The 18,040-nt window shown below is 42.9% G+C and overlaps 1 protein-coding gene across 2 annotated transcripts in view; it reads right to left on the bottom strand.

Annotated features, from left to right (window-relative positions):
* The window catches only part of myo10 (myosin X), a 90,741-nt gene extending 72,701 nt beyond the window's left edge, over positions 1-18,040 (bottom strand). For both annotated transcript variants that reach the window (XM_067475691.1, XM_067475692.1), the window contains exon 1: positions 17,575-18,040. In XM_067475691.1, coding sequence (XP_067331792.1) covers positions 17,575-17,595 — 21 coding nt within the window. In that variant the 5' untranslated portion in view covers positions 17,596-18,040. The remainder of the gene's footprint in view (positions 1-17,574) is intronic.

Here is an 18,040-nt window from a genome sequence, read left to right as displayed (position 1 = left end):
GCGTTCGTGTTTGGATCCGAACAAAGCCGATCCTGATGAACCACAGGACAGCGCCTTGGTCACTGGAGTTTCCATCTGGCATTCAAGCTTAAACTTGACCTTTCTGTTGCTTTGCTGGATCATCTGGTGCCCCCTCGCCCTCCCCCTCCCCCTCCCCTGTTTTTAGTTCAGAAGCAAGCAGCGCCACAAAAACTCACATCGAAATTACCTGCTAAATTACCTGTAAGGTGACTCATGCCCAGCTGCTGTTTTTTTTGCTGATCACACTGATCCATTCCCGGCAGGCAGTGGTTGTGGGCCAAGCTGCCAAACATGGACGGTTTGCAATATTTCAAGAGAATTACCACCTCGTGACAATCAAACCAAAGCCCAAAAATGAGACCTGAACTATGGGACAGACGTCAAACTGGTACAGACAATGCACCATTCAGCCTTTCGCCTGACCACAGGATCAAGGTCTCCTCTCCCTCTGGTTACAGATTCACCACAGAGCCTTATTTTACCAACACTGACTTCGACATTAGCTCAGAGGCTCTGTGTGGTTGGAATATATTTAGAGGCCAGACTCGACGTAGAGATGGTCAAGATTTAGAAAGAGAGTTTTTTTTTCTCCTCATCTTAACTGGTGTGAATGGGAGTTCAGGCAGGGACAGCTGCCTCAAAGAAACTGGTTTCAACACCAAGAATGATCTGGATACATTGTTGGAAACATTTATCACAAGTGAGCTTAAAACAAGCTACAGGGTCAGTGGCTCGATCCCTAAACTCACGGAATGAGCCGAAAGGACCAACTTAAACAACAAAAAAAAAACAAGCTAAACATGACATGGTCACATTCACACCTACAGACATTTTTAGACTCGAATAACGTGTCTTTGGACTGTGGAAGGTGGAAACTCATGCATGAAAAAGAAAACATCTCCAAAAACCTTCAAACCTTTGTGCCGCTAAGTTCGGTTTTTGTATTTCATATCCTCTGCTACCTACTGCTCGACATGGACAATCTGCTCATTAAATATGGATCAATCTGCACCTAAAATGAATTGAACACATGCTTGTGAGCATGTGTTCAATTCCAGCTTGAATTATTAACAAAACCATTGTCAGGAGGGATCAAAGCTGACGTCACTGCGGAGTCAGAGAGAGGTGTTGAGCGGCGGCATCACGGGCAGCAGCTGCTCATCGACGGATCATCGTCATGCTGTCAGTGATCACTTTACCAGGAAGCATCCAACACAAAGGACGATGACAGAGGTGAAAAAGCTCTAAAGCTTTTCATAATTTGCCACTGCAACCAAATTAGCATGTTTCCTAAAATCTTTTGAGCCTTTAGCAAATGGACGGACGCCACTTTCCCACGCTAAGCTCCTCAAAACTTCAGAGACATCACGTTTGGGGAGATGAAGCTCTTGGTAACCTCCTCAGCTGCTTTGCAGATAATTAAAAGGCATGTCGTCGTGGATCTGGACAACAGCTGTAGGGTGGATCCGTGTGATTCTGCAGCTGACTCGGGAGAGACTGAGAAGCTCTTTTGGTTGGACGGCAATCAAACCGCCGGGGGGGAAAAAAACCAAACCAAAAAAAAAAAAAAAAAACACATGAGCTGTGAGAGGAGAAGAAAAGATCCAAGGCTGGAAATGAGACAGAAAGCAGTGCTACAGAGGAGTGTTGTCACTGGGAAGCGACTGCAAACACACAAATATGAGCAAGATGCTAACATGTTCACATGTAACATGTTAAACATATTTGTGGGTTCTGTTTTTGTAGTGTTTTGTCAGATTTGCTAAAAGAAACATTTGCACTGAAAATGAGAAATTAAAAAAAGTTAAAGATTTCTCAGCTTTTTGCATTTCACCTGAGGCATCTGAAGCTCGGAAGCACATAGGTGATTCCCTGCTCCAACATCGCCATCACCACACTACTTTGGTGATGCCAGTATGAGGGAATCTCACTGTGCATGAACATTTTGAATCTCTGTTTATATCATTGCGGTCTATACTGATAGACAATATGCAAAACTGTCAGTGTCATGTTGTCAAACTTTTTACAGTTTCGCAACTCAGGACACAAAACCAATGCTGGAATGTGGTAAAAGCGTTCTAATCAACACCCACATCCTTTTGTCCTATTGCTCATCCAATCACCCATAAAGTGGCTCATGGCTTTGTACGAGTCTGAACACGTCTGAAGTTGGATAAATCTGTCGGCTTTGGGATTGAAACCTTGCTGACTCAGCGGGGTGTGTGGGGTGTCACCATCTCACCGTCACTCCCGGGTCGGATTTTAACCATTTGAAACCTCTGGAGACACCTCCGACTAAACAGAGACGTTCTGGTTGTGCATATTTCTACAGGATTGTGAAGAGACTTGATTATTTATTGAGGCATTTTCAGACAAGATAATCATTAAAATTATATTGCAAGTGTTGGATAATTTACAACTAGGTGCTTTTATTTCTATTCTAGTTCTGTGAGTTAGGTGTTTGGTTATGGGGAGGATTGAATTGCTATGCATTGTGATTAACATCTAATCTGTTCATACATGAATCAAAGATGATGTTTGACCTTTGACCACCTAAATCTAATCAGTTTGTTCTCTGGGCCAAGTGGATTCTTGTGCAAAATTCAAAGTATTTTTTCCTCCAGACTTGTGATTCACATTCACAAGAACAAGATTGCTGGACAATCTTTAAACTTAAAAAACCAAATCAGGCATACAAGCCCGAGCCTCATTCGAATGCTGCTGCACCTTGAAATGGCATCAACATAATATTTGATACACATTCAACTACTATAAAAGTTCCTTTATTGGAAATTAAAGGGATTTGATTAATTTATCAAGAGGGATGCAAACGTCTGCACCGATAAAATGTTTATCATATTGCTCAAACTATTTTTGATACACTCATTGACTCATTTTTGTTACTTCTGATGAAAAAGGAAGGTTTGTAGGAGCTAAAGGTGTATTATTGGAGAAGTTTGCTTCTTCTTACACTGAAATGACAAATGTAACCACAAAACTATCATAAAAACAAACGCATTCAGTGCTAATGTCCTTTTATTATCGGAATAATAATGATCCAATCACTTTCTATTCCTTCAAACAAACTGCCAAACTGGTTTAAAGACAAAGGACGCTTAAATAAGAGACACTGAGCAGACAGACGTTCATTAAGTCTTTGGGCCGAGTTGCACCGTGACATGCTCTCACATGATCTGGCCGGTGGCGGTTTAATCAGATCGAGGCATCGAAACAAAGAAGTTCTATTAAAATTACATTCTGCTGATTTTTTTTTACTTCTTGCTGATCTAAGCCTCTGAGGAGAGCAGCCACCTGCACACTTGGACCTTTGGCGCATTCACTTTTTCCTGCAGCTCTTCAGTAACTTTGAGCTGACTCGTTGCCGGAACCTTGGTGGCCGCGGGTCCGGCCACAGACGGTTTTTAAGACAATCCCACGAAACAACAAAGAGGTGAAAATAAACTTGAGCTCCAATACAAACACTTCTCCTCTGCATGCGAGAGAGAGGAGCATGTTCAAAAGACATTTGAAGAAGCCCTTTGAAATCAAACATAATTGAAGTGAAGAAATCCTAACTCTTCCTGTCTGGACTCACGTCTTTGTCTGCCACCTTTTTTAATGGCGAGCCATTTTTAGTTCATTCTCACGTCAGCTGGCCCATAGCACAGGTGGTTAGAGAATTCCACAGGGCTGATAGGGGCTTCTAAAAAGCGTGTGGAATAATCCAAAGACAGAAAATGACACGTGAACGTAGCAGCAGAGTTAGACTGTGACGGGCCTGAAACTCATCCTGCGTGACTAAATGTACTCATTATGTCTTTTTTGCAATGAGGAGGTGCCCGGTTTACAGGGCAAAGCACTTGAATTCCACAAGGCCAAGCTGTAATCTCCGTTATGCTCGCTGTGCAGCTTCTTCGGTTGCTCCTCAATGAGTCAAACATCCATTTTTAGTCAGGCACCTCTGGGACTAAAAGCAAAGCCAGCTGACTGGCTGCTGCACCTTAGTATTGGACTCCGGGGATCACAGGTATCAGACTGTTAATTGGATCCATCATACGCAGCAAAACAAGATGCCGCAGAAACAGAGTTGAAGGAAACCAGGCATTATTCCTAAGAGCCCCAGCTAATTTAGATATGCACCCTACAAACACAACTAACTATTCGTTATAGCATTGAAAAACCCAGCTCCTGATTAAATGAAGCCGTTATTATAATTACTTTTTCGGTCTGAGTGCTATTAGTCAAAGGAATAGAGATTCTGTTCTGTCTGCACAATGTGATTTATAGTCTATTTATGTATTTTTATGGGTAGAAAAGTTGAAAACAGGGATGATTAAAGGAGTTTCTGTCTGTGGCTCATTAGTGGCCATAATCAAGCATGAGAAGCATTGCAAGCTAACACAAGTGCAAAAATTTTAAATTCAAAGGAAGAACTTTCTGCAGATGTGCAGCTCAGGATCAATGAGGACCTGATGCCAAACGTACTGGGCTTTGACCAGTTTCCACGACTAAGGACCACTTAGGCCAATTAAGGGAGGAAATGGCCAAACCCCCTCCCCCCCTCCCCCCTGAAGCCAACCTGACCTACATTTTTCTGCTGTGAGTGTTCAAGGCATTGTTTGTACAAGTGTGTGAGAGGGAGACTGTGTGCACATACAGTTACAGTATGTGCAATGCACATCTTTACGATCTTGACTTTATTCTGTGAAGTGCCCTGAGATGACTTTGTTGTGACTTTGTGCGCTTTATGAATAAAGTTGAATTGAATTGGTGCAGGACGTTGTGAATACTAGTGTGTGTGTCTGTGTGTTATGGGCTGGCAGCCGAGGCCAGAGCTGCCATGTGTTGCCCAGCTGTGGTCGCCTGGCCCTGGTATTGCAAACTCGAAGCAGGGGGAACGCACAGAATATAAATACCGTCTTCCCCTCTCTGCCATTCTTCTTGGATAAACAGCAGACTGCTTGTTCTACAATAAAGACTGTTTCACCCCGAAAAACACACTGTGTGGTTGCACAAATTAAAGCAGTAGTTCACAGTGACCTGAAAACCTCTGCAGCTGCTTAGAGGTAGACAAAGTGAACACATGTTAAGTAGGTTGGTTATTGTTTCGACTGTGGGTCGCAGTTATAATTTAAGGTTTTCATAAAGGCTCTTCATCATCAAAAGCCATCAGTCAGTTTTCATTGTTAGTAGCTGCCAATCCTGCTCTAGACTCAAAGTGTCTGATGTAATGCAGCATTGCTGTTTGCAAACCTTTCTGATGATTCCTCCTGCACCACATCCCAGCTGCATTAGGTCAAATAATGATGCTGGATCACGTTAATAAGCAGCCAACTGGCAAAAAGCAGACTGGCTTTTATTGTGAAGCCGTCACAGGAAGCACGGTCGAGCAACAACAGTACAGGTCGTTTTCCCGACCTTTCTGCTTGGAAGATGTCATGACACCTGCAACGAAACACCTCCTCACACTGCTTCACAATTACAGCTTCCCACTGGCCAGTCAGCTACAGCAACAGCCAGGGGGGCAATTCTGGACTCTGGGGAGCCCAGGCAAAGACCATAAAGACCCCCTTGGTAGCTGGCAGGTCCCTCACCTAGCGGATTTTTTGGGGGCAGCTGCAGAAATGCACCGCACAGTATGTTTATTAAAGATTGAAATTCATTTCCATGCACGCTGAGTGGACATGAGGAACCCCTTTCTCAAATGATTCTGTGGGGGCCCCATTTTTCCAAATTATGTTCTCCCGATGTTTCCTCTGAAGTAAGAAAATACAGCAGATACAAGAGGCAATCTGGCTTTTTACTTCTGGACCTGTTTCGAAACGTCCCACAGAAGTGTTTCAGTCATACAAGCTGTATTTCATTAGGTTAAGTTCTCACTTTTCAGAAATGCGAGGCTGCATAGAAATTAATAAATGGCCTGGGATGATGAAGTCGACGTGACGGTATGTTACAGTAACACAGAAAAGACACTGGATACAGGCACATTTTAACATCCTGATTTCATACTGTTGCTCTAAAACTCCCTTTTTGCCATTGTGTGCAAACTTTAAATCAAGAAACCAGCGTTATCAGGCTCCAAGGTCGTTAGGAGATCAGAGATTTAGGTCAGTTCAGTTTTGGAAACACTCAGAGCCTTTTTTCTTTTTTGTCCTTTCGGTTTATCCTGTAGGTTCAGAGTCGCCACAGCGGATCATTAGTCACGTTGATGTTGGCAGGCCAGAGCTTTTTCGCCAATGCCCTTCCTGACGCAACCAGGGTTGTTGGGGCGTTTAATGTCTTCGACATGTGGTGGGGAGGAGCAGGGGGCGCAAACCTCCGACCACCTGAGCCTTAATCTTCCTAAATACAGGACAGTAAACCTACATACCGACAAGTATTTGCTGCTCACATTCACTATGTGTATAACGACACTCGTGTTCACATTCTTTAGTTGCAAATGGATATGTTTAGCTGACTGTTCACCAAAGAAATGTGCAATTGACAGCTGTTTCCAAAATCCTTGCATTTAGTGACGTTATTTTGTTTTTGCACAATGATGATGCTGAAGCAACTTTTTGCGCAGCCCTAGATTAAATACTCGTCAGGTAAATTCTGACTATGTCAGGGAAGATTGTCAGTCATCCAGGTTTGGAGTTCTTTTCCTTGGTTCCTTGGGGACCAAGGAAAAGAAGTCTTTTTAACTTTTATTCGTACACATTCTACCTGTTAACCTGCATCTCAGACAGATGTGAACCTCATAACAAAACCTTTATCTTCAAGTATAAAACCGCTTTGAAACAGCTTGACCCACTATTCTGGAGGATAAGCTTGTTTATACTGTCTCGGGATGTTTGCTCAGTTCATTGTGAGAAAGTCCTGATCCTGGAGCATGCGTCAACCCTCAGCGCTTATAACTTCCTCTAATCACTTTATGGCTTTTTGGGAAACTCTGAAGTCATTGAGTGCACTCGCAAAGACAATCTAATAATTCTGGCGGCTTGGCCGGTGAAGAACTGGGTTAAGTGGTGAGGCACGGGTGCAATTAGAGAAGAATTACCCTTCAGTGCATGTGTAAACAAACTGGAAGACTCTGTTTTGTCCCTATAGGCCCCAAAGTGTCTTTAAATCACTCTATATCAGACAGTGTAATGAGAACATTTTCCTCCGGGATGCAAACTAGAGACCAGTGTGCAAAGCAAGACAACAGTAGACAGTAGACTTTCTACAGAGGCTAACGCGACTACAGTTCCTCAGACTTGGCTCTACGGCGCTTCATTAGGACTCAAGCAGTGCATGATTACTTCAAAAACAAAATGGCTAGAATGGTTGGATCTTGATCAAAATATGTTTTTTGAGGAACGAAAACCATAATAAGCTGGCGGTAACAAATTACGCACTTTGTTTTTCTAGAATGCAGCTAAATGGGATTCAGCTGGAGCCAGGACCTAGTGGCCGTCAGTGGCAAAGCTCCTTTAAAGATGTTTCCAATCGGTAGCTGCCGCCCACATATGCAGCTGTAGATAGTAAATGTAAAGTAGCAAACGCACATTCAAATAGTACGAATGCCCCTTGGTTAGAAATTTAATGTTTAAGGGTATTTAAACTTTGGCACTATTTGTGTTACTTCTGCCGTCTAAAGCACATTTGTCCTGGCTGAATGTTCGTGTTTATTATGTTATAGAGTTTTACACCTGGTTGTAGCAGAACTCATTTCAACCACATTTCTCTTCAGCAAAGAAAAGTACCTATGGGTGACTTTAAAGATTTGGGATACTAGGGGAAGTTGATTGGTTCGATGGTAAACATCTTCAGTGAAATCCAAAGTTTGCTTTCATTAACCCCCAGTGGTTAAAGTATTGGAACACAACCGTCTTACTTAGAATTGAGTGAATGTACGAGTGGCTTTTTACTGCCATTTGGCTTTGTTGTTAATGTTGCTGATTTGAAATCTCAGTTTTTTCTACCTGGTTAAATAAAGTACCCATCCGTCTGTATCCCTCCTAATCCCAGCAAGTTGCAGTACAGGGATCTGCAACTGGTTCAGTTCAATGTTTTAACTCTCAGCCTCATGGAAAAATGACGTCTGCAGATGAGACGGACTGATAGTGGTGGTGAGGCAGAGCGTGACAGGCCGGTGAACATCTCTCTCTCTGCTGATAAGAGTCACTGCAGCCTCGTGTTTATCTTTACAAAGAACTATTGCTCAGTTCAGGTTTTGTTCAGAGCAAGTGAAACAAATCTGGAGGTTGATTCCGCTACTCACTTACTGATCAAACAAAGGCCGTACCCCTGTTATTAAGCACAGAGAAATCTCAGTTTCATAATAACATAACGTGGCATTTAATAGAAGACTTTATGCACATTAGTCAGGGGTGATGGAGTTTTAGTTATAAAAAAGAAAAATGTGTCCTGAAGATGCAATAACAAGTAAAAAGAAAGTGTCCCATCTAAAAAATATTGATGTTTATCCGGGTACAGTGGCCCAGTTTGGGGTATTTTCAGTGTTTCATATTAACAGTGAAACTACTAATAAACAGTACCATTTGGGAAAAATTCAAATCTCTTGATGTCTGAGGACATGCTCTGACTGTCTTTTTGCCTCCATGCTGCCTCCATGCTGCCATATATATATACACATATACACACACATATATATATGTATATTATATATATATATATTATATATATATATATATTATATATATATATACATATATATATATATATATATATATATATATATATATATATATATATATATATATATATATATACACACACACACACACACACACACATATATATATATATACACACACACACACACACTATCTATCTATCTATTAAAATCAAAATGTCTCAATCAAGGAAACGGTCCTGCTTTACATTCTGGCCAAACCACGCAATGGTTGAAGCTCTTACTCAGAGGTACCTCAGCTGTGACGCTTAATGGTCCTGGACTATGAAAGGTTCTGACCAGGCTAAGAGTTGGGTGTGGGAAAAGCTCCACGACCTTTGATCTGACCACACTGTAAAGTAGGAGTGGCTCTGATCATTAAAAGCGTCATTTGCATGTCTCAGGGAAATCATTCAAATCCAAAACAAAAGCCTGGAGTAATATGTGTGAATGTTTTACTGAAGCCAAAAAACAGGATTCAATGTGAGCCTAACAGGAATCTAAGGGGGTGGGATGTGTATCAATGAAACTGAGAAATTTATTGTGACTTCACGTAGATTGAATATTGTGAGCGTTTGGTCCAAAAGGTGAGATTCTCCAACTGTGAGCGAAACCACATGAGAGTAGCACAGCACACTGACTAAACACCTGGCGGCTACAGACATGTGTTCATCTTTCCAGGCGTTTTGTTCTGGACATAAAGCCGCCTGCTTCCTTCCTGCAGGTTCGTCTATAAACTTGTAACAGCAGTTTGCCACACAGCTGATTTTTGGACGGTCATTTTGTGTATGACTTGAGTGAATCAAATTAAAAACACAACCACAACATCACAATGTCAGTCACACACTTCTTTTGTCAGATATATCTTTGTCAGGCTAACTCAAAATGTGCAGCTGAGTAAACACAAATTACGACCTGTCCTCTCTACTGCAGGAAACAATAATAACAAAAAAAAATCAGTGATGTTGTAGTTTCCTTTGCATTGAGATTATTCATAAATTGCCTCATTATATTTAGTGCGGCACAGGTAATTTAATCGCAATAGCAAACGCGATGTGGGCCTGTGCAAAAAGGCCCACAAATAAATATGCACACATGTTCTGACACGTGTTTGTGTGCAGCTGGCTCACTATCGACACCCCTAATAAAGGTTAGTTTACCGATCAGCATCCAGACGGTAGTGGGAGTGAGGTGTGAGTCGGCCAAAACAGCACATTTTTCATCCCGGTAAAATGCAAACGTTAATATTGTCCACAATAATGGCAAGATAACGTCCGTCAAATCATGCCGCCCCAATTTCATTTGACATTTACATTTGCTCAGTTGAAGGATTGAACTTGGCACACATCAGACGGCACTGTTCACCTGCATCGTGGCCTAAAAGACACGGGATAACACGGATAGTTTTAATAGACTATTTCAGCAGTGGGCAACCACCAGCAGTAAGATGCTGAGGGATTAGTGTCACTTAGATTTTCTTTTTTTCAAAATTACGTCATGCAGTCAGCGAACCCAGAAGTGACCTCTCATTGACCTCTGCAGCTTCACATGTTGCTGCAGAGGTACAGTTGTGGACTTCAGGCTGATGAGTAGGAGGATTGACAGTTTTTTAAGAGGATCTTAATGGAGCTCCTGCACTTTGCCACAGTGACATGGGAGGTTACAAAGAGGGCACATTTGCACACAATCTTTATTAAAAAGTAACCGTAAGATAAAAGTCCAGTTGCTAGCTGTTTGCTGGAGCACCTGCAGCTTTAATAAAGAAATAGAGGCTCACAGCAGAGAATGATCTGGTCCCCCGACAACACCCAAACCAGCTCCAACAAGTCAAACACAGCCGTGTTCAGTGTGAACACACATGTTGGAGAGTTGGAGAGAGTGAGCGATTAGGAAGCGCTGGGATCCAGAAGGAATGTGCAGAGCCGTCCGGCAGGAGTCGAGAGGTCAAGAAATTACAAAACGCCAGGAGAGGAAAGGAAGAGGAGGAGGAGAAGGTGATGAAACAGTAAAGCAGAAAAGAATTATGAAGGAAGTTTTAAAAGATTAAATTAATACAAAGCAAAAAATAAATAAAATGACTGTCCCTGTGTAAGCGTCAAACTGAACACAAGGAGTAAAGAGTTTAAAATGCTTAACGAAAGTCACTCAAGTGCATCTAAGTGAGAAAAGACTGATGCACTTGTTTTGGAGGCTCTCGAGTGGAGAGTGGAGTTTAGAGACTTTGGGTTTGTCACTTTTCATTTTTCCTGATAATCATTTTTTCCTGATAAGTTGCGTCTCAGAAGTCAAATGCTTTTCCTTTTCAAACATTAGTATCAGAGTCTGGCTGGGTGTGAATATGTGGATTCAATAATAAACAGACAAAGAGTAGTTTTGCCCCTTTTTTTTTTTTTTAAGTGTTTGCGTTATGGAGATTTACCGCTCGTGAAATTAAAAGGCGCGACACTTTTTAATGCTCGTCCTTCAGGCCTAATCCTCAAAACAATGTCTGCAGTCAAAACATATGTGTGCGATCAACCTTCCCCTCATCTTCATCGGAGCCACACAACGGCTGACCTCATCGACCGTCACGGCCTCATCATCACAACGCTGGCCTGAAGTGGCTGCTAGTGTAGCATTTACAGTAAATCCTGGATTAACCTACAAATGGAGGTGAGACGTAGCAGATATGAAGGAACAATTGGAGACATTGGGTGGAAGCAGGCCTGGTCTCTGCAGCTTCATTCTCGGTCTTCATATGCACAAAATGTATCGCGGCACCCTTAAAGGTTTATAGTCCTCTTGATCGGCTCTGCTACGAGATGATTCTAGTTACAATGATGCAGCAGGTTGGATGGTTTGAGTCTAATGTCCTCCGCTTGAAGACCCCAGGGTCTCAATTCTTGGCTCACCACCACACTTAGAGGCTGCTCATTAAAATGATACATTTACCTGGAGAACTCAACCACTGCAGCTAGTGGAGGACATCACAACAAACAGTTTCCTGTCCTGACCCAGATCTGGAAACAATGAGCCAGAGACTTTGACTTCCCAAAGTCACCGATGCCCCCTCTGCTGTCTGTACAGTCGCTTGACAGCAGCGAAACCAGTTTAAGGTTGATTGTTGGCGGCTCTGGCTCGCATCCAGAGTGTCTGCCCACTTGAGAAGGCGTTATTTCACCGACGGCCTCACCCTGCACTGCACGTTCAAATGACAGAAATAAGATACCTGCGTCTCTGTAGGACTATGGTGTTCAACTTAAAGCTACAAGCTCAGCTCAAACCCCTCAGCTGTGCCCAAACCTCCCCCCCTCCCTGCTCCACTGTGCTCTGCTACACTCCAACAGGCTCCGTCCAGTCGAGTTATGCGTTTGTTTGAGGGGGCACACTTTTACAACCCCTCATCACAATCCTGAGTGTTATGTGCCTGACGTGTTTCTTACTTTGTCTATTCATTATTGCATTTAACAGCAGTGCTGAAGCAAAAGAAATGTTAACATAAAAAAGTAAACCTAGTAAGTTGCAAGGAAGCAACACTGTCACCCATCACAGCTTGAGGGTCAACTTCCAATATACAATAGGTTGCACTTTAGAGGGTCAATAATAAATCTTCATCCATGTATCTGCACGCATTTGGCCACACAATGTTTTATTTGTTGGTGTCCTATAGATTTACCTGAAAAAAAAGTCAAAAACACAACGAGAAGCACAAGGGGTTGGTCTGCGTTGCACAAAACGACAAATCTGCAAGTTGTTTAAATTCCTTTTCGGCTCTTCCACCCTCCTTGGCTGCTTCCCTTGAGTGTCAGGTTTCAGCCTTAAACAAGCCAGGCAGCAGCACAAGGAAAAGAAAAAAACGAAAGTGCACGGTTGAAATCATCGTTAAAGGGAGGCAGTATAAAATGGGCAGGGCCTTTGTTTATTGTGGTCAGCATATTAACGCGTGTGATTGGACTGTTACTCTTTATGGTTTTAATGAGAAACGCAGACAGGCTGAACCCTGTGGGAGGACAAGGGATGGAAGAGACTCAAAGAAAAAAAAAAAGAAAGAAAAACTTTGGGAGTTTAAGGACCGGTTTGGAATCTAGAAAACCAGGTTAGTGGGTGCAGGGATCTGATTCTTGTTTTGGTATAACTGTAGCTTTCCATGTGCTCGTATTATAAGCTTAAGGTACGAGCTCCCAGCAGAGCTCCAGCCTGTAAACAGCTGCTTGCCAACAGCCAAAGCTGCAGCTACTGTAACTGTTTGCGTGTAGTAGTCGATTCCAGACTTCATTCAGCAGCACCGTAAACATAATCCTAACTCTGCCGGGTTAAACTAGGATATCCATGAAATTCTGTCCTGAGACAAGACACGTGACTGAAGTTAAGAGGATGCTGAGGTAACAGTGATAAAAGGTGATGTTAGTATGTTTTTGTTCACCATTTATTTCAATGACCTGATAATTTGTTCCTGCAAGTGAATGATCTAGAAAATGCTCATCATTGATGGACAAGCCTGATGGCCACTGCAGTTATTTTATTGCTCATATTTCTTCTTTATAAAAGCGCAGCACAAAGACACTCACAACAACCAAAAGCTGCAAAGTCACTCAAATATTATGAACAATGACCTCTGGCTTTCCAAAAGAGACACATGGAGACTAAGAACGGACGGAAACTTCAAAAATAGACAATTATTTCCCCCAAAACAAAAATGCAATTACTGCAAAAGGAATCAACATGACGAAAAAAACAAAAAAAGAAAAAGAAAGAAATGTGAGGCCACGACTGAATGCTGCATGTTTTCAAAGTGGAAACAGATTTTTATCTTTCCCCATAAACAAAGCTCCAAAGGAGATAAAACCCATCGCAGCAGACAACGGCCTCCAAATTCTCTACAAAATAACTAACTACGCTAGTGGGACGAACACTGAGGTTGTGCATGTGTGTGAGGCATCTAAAACCTCCTCCATGTGACATCATCGGGAAGACTCCTCACCTGGAGCAGCGAGGTGACCGAAGCTGCAACCTCCGTACTGTGAGCTAACATCATCTGAACTGAAAACCTCCTCCTAATGATGTCACCTGGAGGATTTGTCATAATTCAGGAAAGAGATATTTTAATACATGCGCACTGCACCAAAATAAATCATAAAAACGAGTGAGTATTTTAGGCACAATTATTTATCGCTGTCTTTCTTACATGTCTTGCTATTGACCATTTTAAAATTTGAAGGAAAAAAACAAACAAACAATGAAGTAAGTGTACAAACTTTGTATTACTCCCTGTTATCTGTGTGTGATGTTGTGTAGCACTTGGTAACATCGACTGCGGCGGCTGCTGAATATGCTGTGTGCGCTTGGACTGCTGTGCACACCTGAGGCAGATCTGCTGTCTGATTGGTGGACAGGTGAAGCCTGCTTTGCACCCCACCCCATGCTTGAAATAAACACACCCTGTAACCGTCTGAACGGACTGACTCCACTGTGTCAACACACACACACACACACCCCACCTTCAAACACTGCAGGTCCTGCTGCCATAACGAACAAACTCGCCCACTACAAATGTTCAGTGGAAGTATAAAACTAACACCCTGAGGGAGTTAGTTTGTGAAACCAGATTGAAATCATCCTCTTCCTGCCTGCAACAGCTTCTGCTCTGGGTGTCAGTGGACAGTTTTTCGGGCATTTGATGAGGTCAGGTTTTGGGTCAAATTAGTAAAACGATCTGCCAGTAATCAATAGAATCACTTAATCAAAGTGGTTTTAAACCATCTTTTGGACAACTGGACTTTCCAGTCAAACTTTACATTACATTTCAGTATATACATGCATCAGTCTTCATATCTTAATACTGCACTAACGTAAAAAATATTTGTGTAAAACCTGCACAGGAGAAAAATGGCTGTGATCGTCACTGGACAGTAGAACTGATTCATCTTTCAAGAAAACACCCAGTTGGTGAAAAATCTACAGTCTGCATATGTGTTCAGACTCTATTTATAGTCCCAGCACTGACTCGGGTCCAGACTGTTTTGGCTGTAGCTCAGTAATTAGAGACGAGAAACCTCCTTCTGGAGGATGTGTCATTGTCGACACATTCGTGTCTCTGTAGTTTGGGACAATGTGCCTCGCTGTAGCTCCCCAGTGCAACATTCAATTTTGGTGAATCTGGTGTCTCTGCGCACATGAAACAGTCGCATAACGCGACGGTTATTCGCAGCTTTAGATTCAAAAGGGAAAAAGGGATGGGAAATCCATAGCAAGGTTCCTCCTCTTCATGCTCCTTCCAAATCCCTGCGAACCGCATGCTCTTTAACGCCGGCTGTGTTTACGCTGCAAGCTAAACGGTTTCCCTGAACGTCTGAGACCTTCAAAAATAAAATCTTCACATTCCAGCCAGGAACCAGCAAATTACCAGGAACTATGTGAATTTCACGACCACGTTCGTCAACAACTTCATGTCCAAGGCTTTTGGAGGAAGAGACAAGTCTCCCAGTGGAGGGAGTGATGTGTCCATTTCTTTTTTTTAAATCATTTTTGGACAGTGGACGAACCAATGAGCTAACCCAGGTGCAGACCAACCAAGGTGAATTATTGTTGGTGTTAGTGGGCTTTTCTTTGGAGTGAAAATATGATTAATTCATACAATAAACAAAGTTATGCTTTGAAGACCACACAGGTGGGAGCATCTGTTAAAATAGTGCCCAAGTAAAAAAACACGTGGTTACATTGATGGAAGCATCACGGTTTGGTTGCACTGAGGTGTAAACAAAACTTGGTTGGGTTTAGTAAAAAAAACAAAAACAAAAAACTGTGGTATGGTTTTAAATATGTACTTTCATAACGTCACAGAACGGATAGAAACACACCGTCAGTGAAATATAGGACGTTGATCCCCTCTGGAAACGTCCTTTGTTCTCTGAGCCACTGACCCACCCCAAACTCCACCTTACACCAACTGTCTCGCTCTGTAACTACGTCGCCCACCTTAAAATGGACGATATCATGTTACCGTTGGTCGTCGGACAGCGTTGTGCTGCGCGAGTCAATGTACAAAGATCAGCCAATGCGCCAAAAGCAAGTGAACCAGAAATCTGAGCTGGCTGAAGCTTGGAGAGTGTCTTTGTCCAGCCCTCAGCCACTGCGGGTCCCTCATCTAAGCTGTCTTCAGTATAAATATGAAACACTTCACTTCCTTCCCCGCTCACATTCCTCTCAGCTCAAACTGTCGGCCTCCATCTGCAGCGGCTGGAAGCTGGTTTACTCGCTTGTCAAATGCTCTTTCCCTTAAAGACTGGGCCCTTTGTTTCAGCTGCGATTAACTGGCAGATATAAAGGCAGGCAGGCCGATATTTGAGACTATTGTGCACGCCTGCCTGCTTCTGGCACTCAGGAGTATTCCGTCTTTCTCTCTCTCTCTCTCAACCAAAGCTCAACAGCCAGATGCACCATACACTCATCATGAGACCGGCACAACTGTGCCTGTAGGAGGGTTTGTTTTCCTGTGCTCACACAGGCACCGAGCAGCTCGCCGAGTCTCGTGACCTTTGCCCTTTTATAACCACCAGAAACCCTTTTCGAAAGTACACGAAGCCACCAATCAGGGAGCAGTGTGACGTTACGTTTCAACCAGGAAGCTGCTGAGCTGACCGGCCGTTACACCGCAACCTGAAGAAAAACCAGTTTTAAATCCCTTCGACTGTCAGGGTTTGTTTCTCTTTTTTGCTGAGCCAGTCTGTCGGCGAAACGTCAGCTGAACCGATGACGCACACTTTTAATACAAGACGGGTGTCCAGAAAGAAAAACTGTTACCTGGCTGATGTCATCACAGAGAGGTGTGGATAGTGACGTTGTAAATCAAACACAGTGAAGCCATGAGTCACCGTTTGTAGAAGATTTGAAGGACGAACCACCTGACAAGACTGTTTATTATCATGATTATTGTGGAGAATGAAGCCTGAACCAAGATGAATCACATCTGCTGATTTGGCTACAGAGCTCACACACCTGTTCCACCATGAAAAAAATAAAAAATAATAAAAAAATCTCAGTGGCACAAATTGATCCAATCCAGGCCCGAAATATCTGTTAACAATACATGTTTTTTTTCCCCATCGGGCCAAAACCATAGCTGAGTATAAACACAGTCCAGACCTGATGCCGTTTGCAGGATAAAGGTCATAAGCTGCTCTTCTGTTACATCACTTACTTTGAAGATAAAGTAACGAAGCACTTTGATCTCTACAAACTGAAAACGGTGGCAACAACATAAGTCTCGGTCATGACAGAAAGAAAAGGGAAATCCCTGCTTGTTTGTTTGGAAAAATACTGAAAACGGCAGGACTTTTTTTTTTAAATAACTATAAATTAGTTATTTTGTCCAGCTGCAAACTGTACCGGGCATGAAACGGGAGCTCAGTGGAGATTATTAACAAAACTTACAGCCGCGCAACAAGTGTCTGTCTCCTGCTCGACTAATCAAAAACACAGGTTCAGGTTTCTATTAATAGATGTATAGCTTTTTTTTTTCCTCCTCTCTCTTTTTCTAGGAGGAAAAAGACCTGCGGAAATACCACAGACCCACTGGGACACAATCCAACCCCCCCCCCAAGACCACAACAGTCCCTGTGATATTGCTACGATTTACCTACACAAATGTGCATGTGTGAGGCAATTTCTCCTCTGAACCTCACTATTACACTGAATTATGAAGCTGGAATACTGACTGAAAATTGACTTTGTTGTGCGTTTATCTCGTTTAATTTCCGTATTTTCGCTCATTTGTGAATTTATGGCGAGTTTTGCTGTTGCTGACAGAATTACATTTATGCAGGTTTTGCTTTTAAGTTTGTCACAGGAGCCACGATGAGCTAAAGTTTGAGTAACGCAACTAAACGGGTAGATGCTGCATGAATGAAGCTTCTTACCTCCGTGAAGAAATTATCCATTGCCGTCGTTAATTAAATCCCCGAGGATTTACTGTATGAAAACCTCGCGTCCGGTCGATCCAACTCATGTGTTGAGAGTTTGATTCCAAGCAAACAAACAAAAAAAAAAAGGGAAGCAGATCCCGGAGTTTATCAGTCCATGGTCTTCGTCCTCAGCCTCTGGAGGATGGAGGACAGCCGGCGCGTCAGTGTGCAGCTACTGTAGCAAATTTACTCTTTGTTTCATGGGTTTCTCCTCCAGCAGAGAGACCAGGAGTCCTTTAAAAAAAAAAACGGAAACTTCGGGCTCTTCTCCGCCTGGAAGTCGACCCCCTTTCTCTGTGCGCCCCCGCTGCGTCTCCGTGCGTCTGCGTGGTCCGCGCCTCCGCCTGGTTCGGTGCTCGGTTCGTCTGCTCAGCAGTAAAAACGTGCTGCAGAAAGCGGCAACACAACAGGCCGGGACCGG

The sequence above is a fragment of the Channa argus genome, chromosome 14 (assembly GCF_033026475.1).
Source record: "Channa argus isolate prfri chromosome 14, Channa argus male v1.0, whole genome shotgun sequence".
Taxonomy (NCBI): Eukaryota; Metazoa; Chordata; class Actinopteri; order Anabantiformes; family Channidae; genus Channa; species Channa argus.
The sequence above is the reverse complement of the archived record's forward strand: the minus strand, read 5'-3'. Positions and strand labels throughout refer to the sequence as shown.